The 2,958-nt window shown below is 39.9% G+C and overlaps 1 protein-coding gene across 1 annotated transcript in view; it reads right to left on the reverse strand.

Annotated features, from left to right (window-relative positions):
- Nucleotides 1–2,958, reverse strand: part of MFSD4A (major facilitator superfamily domain containing 4A) — a 53,247-nt gene that overhangs the window by 14,208 nt on the left and 36,081 nt on the right. Inside the window, exon 4 of the mRNA XM_015817792.1 lies at nucleotides 498–666. Within this exon, the coding sequence (XP_015673278.1) occupies nucleotides 498–666 (169 nt within the window). The remainder of the gene's footprint in view (nucleotides 1–497; nucleotides 667–2,958) is intronic.

Below are 2,958 nucleotides of genomic sequence, written 5' to 3' on the forward strand. Positions count from 1 at the left end.
CTCTTTAGAAGGCCAGATCCTGAAGTTGAAACTCAAATACTTTGGCCACCTAATGAGAAGGAAGGACTCACTGGAGAAGAGCCTAATGCTGGGAAAGATTGAGGGCAATAGAAGAAGGGGACGACAGAGAATGAGGTGGCTGGATGGAGTCACTGAAGCAGTAGGCATGAACTTAAATGGACTCCAGAAGATGGTAGAGTACAGGAAGACCTGGAGGAACGTTGTCCATGGGGTCGCGATGGCTCGGACACGACTTCGCAATTAACAACAACAACAACATTGTGTGAACACAGCTGTTATATGATTTGTTCAGTTTTGGCTGATTCTGTTATAAGAACTGTGGCCAATTCAGGCTGATATAATAAACCATGATTTAATAAGTCTGGTTCAACATTATGTATAAGCTCCAGACCTTCATAGAGCAGCACATCATGCTCTCTTGGTTTTGCCAAGATAATGGAAGTAAAGTTCACCAAAACTGGAATAATCGCTCTCACCTATTTCTAGTTGGATTTTTGATGAGGAAGTAGAAGAGTCATCTTTGTCAGTTATCCGTGTTTCCATTGCCAATTCATCTGCAGGTAACAGTGGAGGACTGCCAGTGGGACAACATGGCACAAGCCTTTCCTTGTACAGCAAAAAGAATACTGCAATGGGGACAGGCAGCTAGAAAGCAATAGAAAAGAAAAAGGACACTTAGCCAGCAGACCTGTGTTGTACTATATCCATTGTATATGTTAGTTCTTCCACTGAAAGAGGCTGATCCAGTTTTTTCCTCAGAAAACTGTTTGATCTTACTTGTGTGTATAGCATCACCTTTTCCCAACATATACTAAGAGGAAGGGCACAGGTAGCATAATTACATACAAAGAAGCATAGCCTTCTTGCCTTTAAATCGGTGTGTTGAAGCAAATTTTTTTTGCAAGTGAGGATTCTACTGGCAAGACTATTCAAAAAGTTGTCATTTATGAAGTTTCTTTTGCTACATTTTATAAAGAGTTAAAAAAGGAACAGGTTCCACTAGAACAGATGGTGTAAGATAGCAATGCATTTTTAATTTATTTAATTCAATTTGGATGTTACCCAATTCCAGGTACCGGTAGCTTGGGACAGCTAACAGCATAAGCATTATAAAAATGGTTGAATATAAACTTTAGTCAAAACAATGCAAAAATAACTACAAAACAAACCAACAAACCAGAAAGCTATCTAACCACAAAGCAGACATAAAATATCATAAAGAGGATAGTTCTATCTATGCTATCCCAAGACCTGAATAAATTGTCTGGTCTTTTAAGAACGTCATCAGGGCAGGGATCATACAGATCTCAGGAGGAACTCATTCCAGAGGATATACTTTCTGATTGCCAAAAGATGACACTATTCAAACAAGGAGACCTGAAGCATATCCACTCAGTTAGCTCTTACCAGCTAGGCAGGTAACAGAGTTTGGTGGTTCCTTGGATAACCAGGCTCCATGCCATGTAAGGCTTATAGGTTACAATCAGCATCTTGAATCATATCTGGAAGCATACTGGCAATCATTACACATGCAGAGCAGAGGTGTCACATACTAATACATGCCCATTACTGCCTGAGCTGCTGCATGCTGGAACAGTTGAAGGTTCTGAATAGTATTCAAGAGCAACCCCATGTAGAATGTGTAGTGATAGTCAAGCTGCAAAGTGACAGGGAATGGGTACCTGGCTGGAGGACTAGCTGATCCAAGAAAGGGTGAACTGGCACATGAAATGGAGCTGTGCAAAAGCCTTCTCATGGTCTTCCACATCTCTATGGCATAAGATGGGCATATGTGTAGCGCAAAAAAGTACACCTGAGCTTCAGCTAATCAATTGACGAGATGCATTATAGCCATTATGATTAGCATGCTTGTCTCTCCAAATGACAAGCTGTAAAATTCAACCCAAATATGACATATGACATGTTCTTTAGAAAACCTTCACCCATAGGTTTTTTTCTCACTTAAATCACATCATGCATTTTAAACTAAAAGTACTTTTCTACCAACTGAAGAAACAAAGTGCTATGTTTCACTCTGCCAGCAGGTGGCAGGCTAGGACCACAGATCCTAGCAATTTTGGTACCCGCAATGAAAATAGCTCTGCATTTACATTAAACACAACGGCTTATATTTAAAGAGTACAACTAAGTTGTGTACTCTATCTGGACAGGCATTGTCTAAAGATCAGACATGGATCTCAGAAACTTCCTGATGACACTTCATCACTAGTACTTTGCATTGTTGCATTCAGATAGATAAAAACATACCTCCCCCCCCAGCCTTCTGCCACAATACAAAATGATTTTGTTAAATGTACACTGATTTTGCTAAGCCTATTTTGTGCATTGGCAGAGTAGAAGCTGTATCTGAAAGTAATGAAGTAATGCTAATTGAAGCTATCTTTTCCCTCCCCCATCTGATTGATGGTGACTGCTAGAACATTCATAATTAATGGGTGATTGCCCTGAGATTTTTTTTTCTCTGTCTGTGACTTAAGAGAGTTGTAATTCCACATTTCCTTATTTTTTTTGGCTCACAGAATTATTTCAAGGTATGGAGCATTCTCTCCCTGCCTGCTTCCCTCTCCTCAACTGAATTCATTTAAATGGTCTCTATTGTTCATAGAACAATAGAAACAAGAACAGCTAGTTCAGCCCCATGGAAGAAAAACATTTTCCCTTAATAGTTAGAATCCTTCCGGAGGTCAGGACCAGTTTGCGTTAATGGCAAATTTGCCATGAAAGTGAGAACAGCAAAAACAGATCATTTGAACAATGCCAAGCCATAAAATATTGGGCAAACACTCTATGTTACGTGTTGGACTATTCCTATATGATTGGAATAACAGTCCACTTGCAGATGGATGCAAGGATGAATGACAGCAGTGATTCAGTGTATGTGAGACCTACAAAACTGAGTAAGGCCAGTCCACGTAG

The sequence above is a fragment of the Protobothrops mucrosquamatus genome, unplaced genomic scaffold (genome assembly GCF_001527695.2).
Source record: "Protobothrops mucrosquamatus isolate PMUCROS unplaced genomic scaffold, P.Mucros_1.0 scaffold638, whole genome shotgun sequence".
In the NCBI taxonomy this organism is placed as follows: domain Eukaryota; kingdom Metazoa; phylum Chordata; class Lepidosauria; order Squamata; family Viperidae; genus Protobothrops; species Protobothrops mucrosquamatus.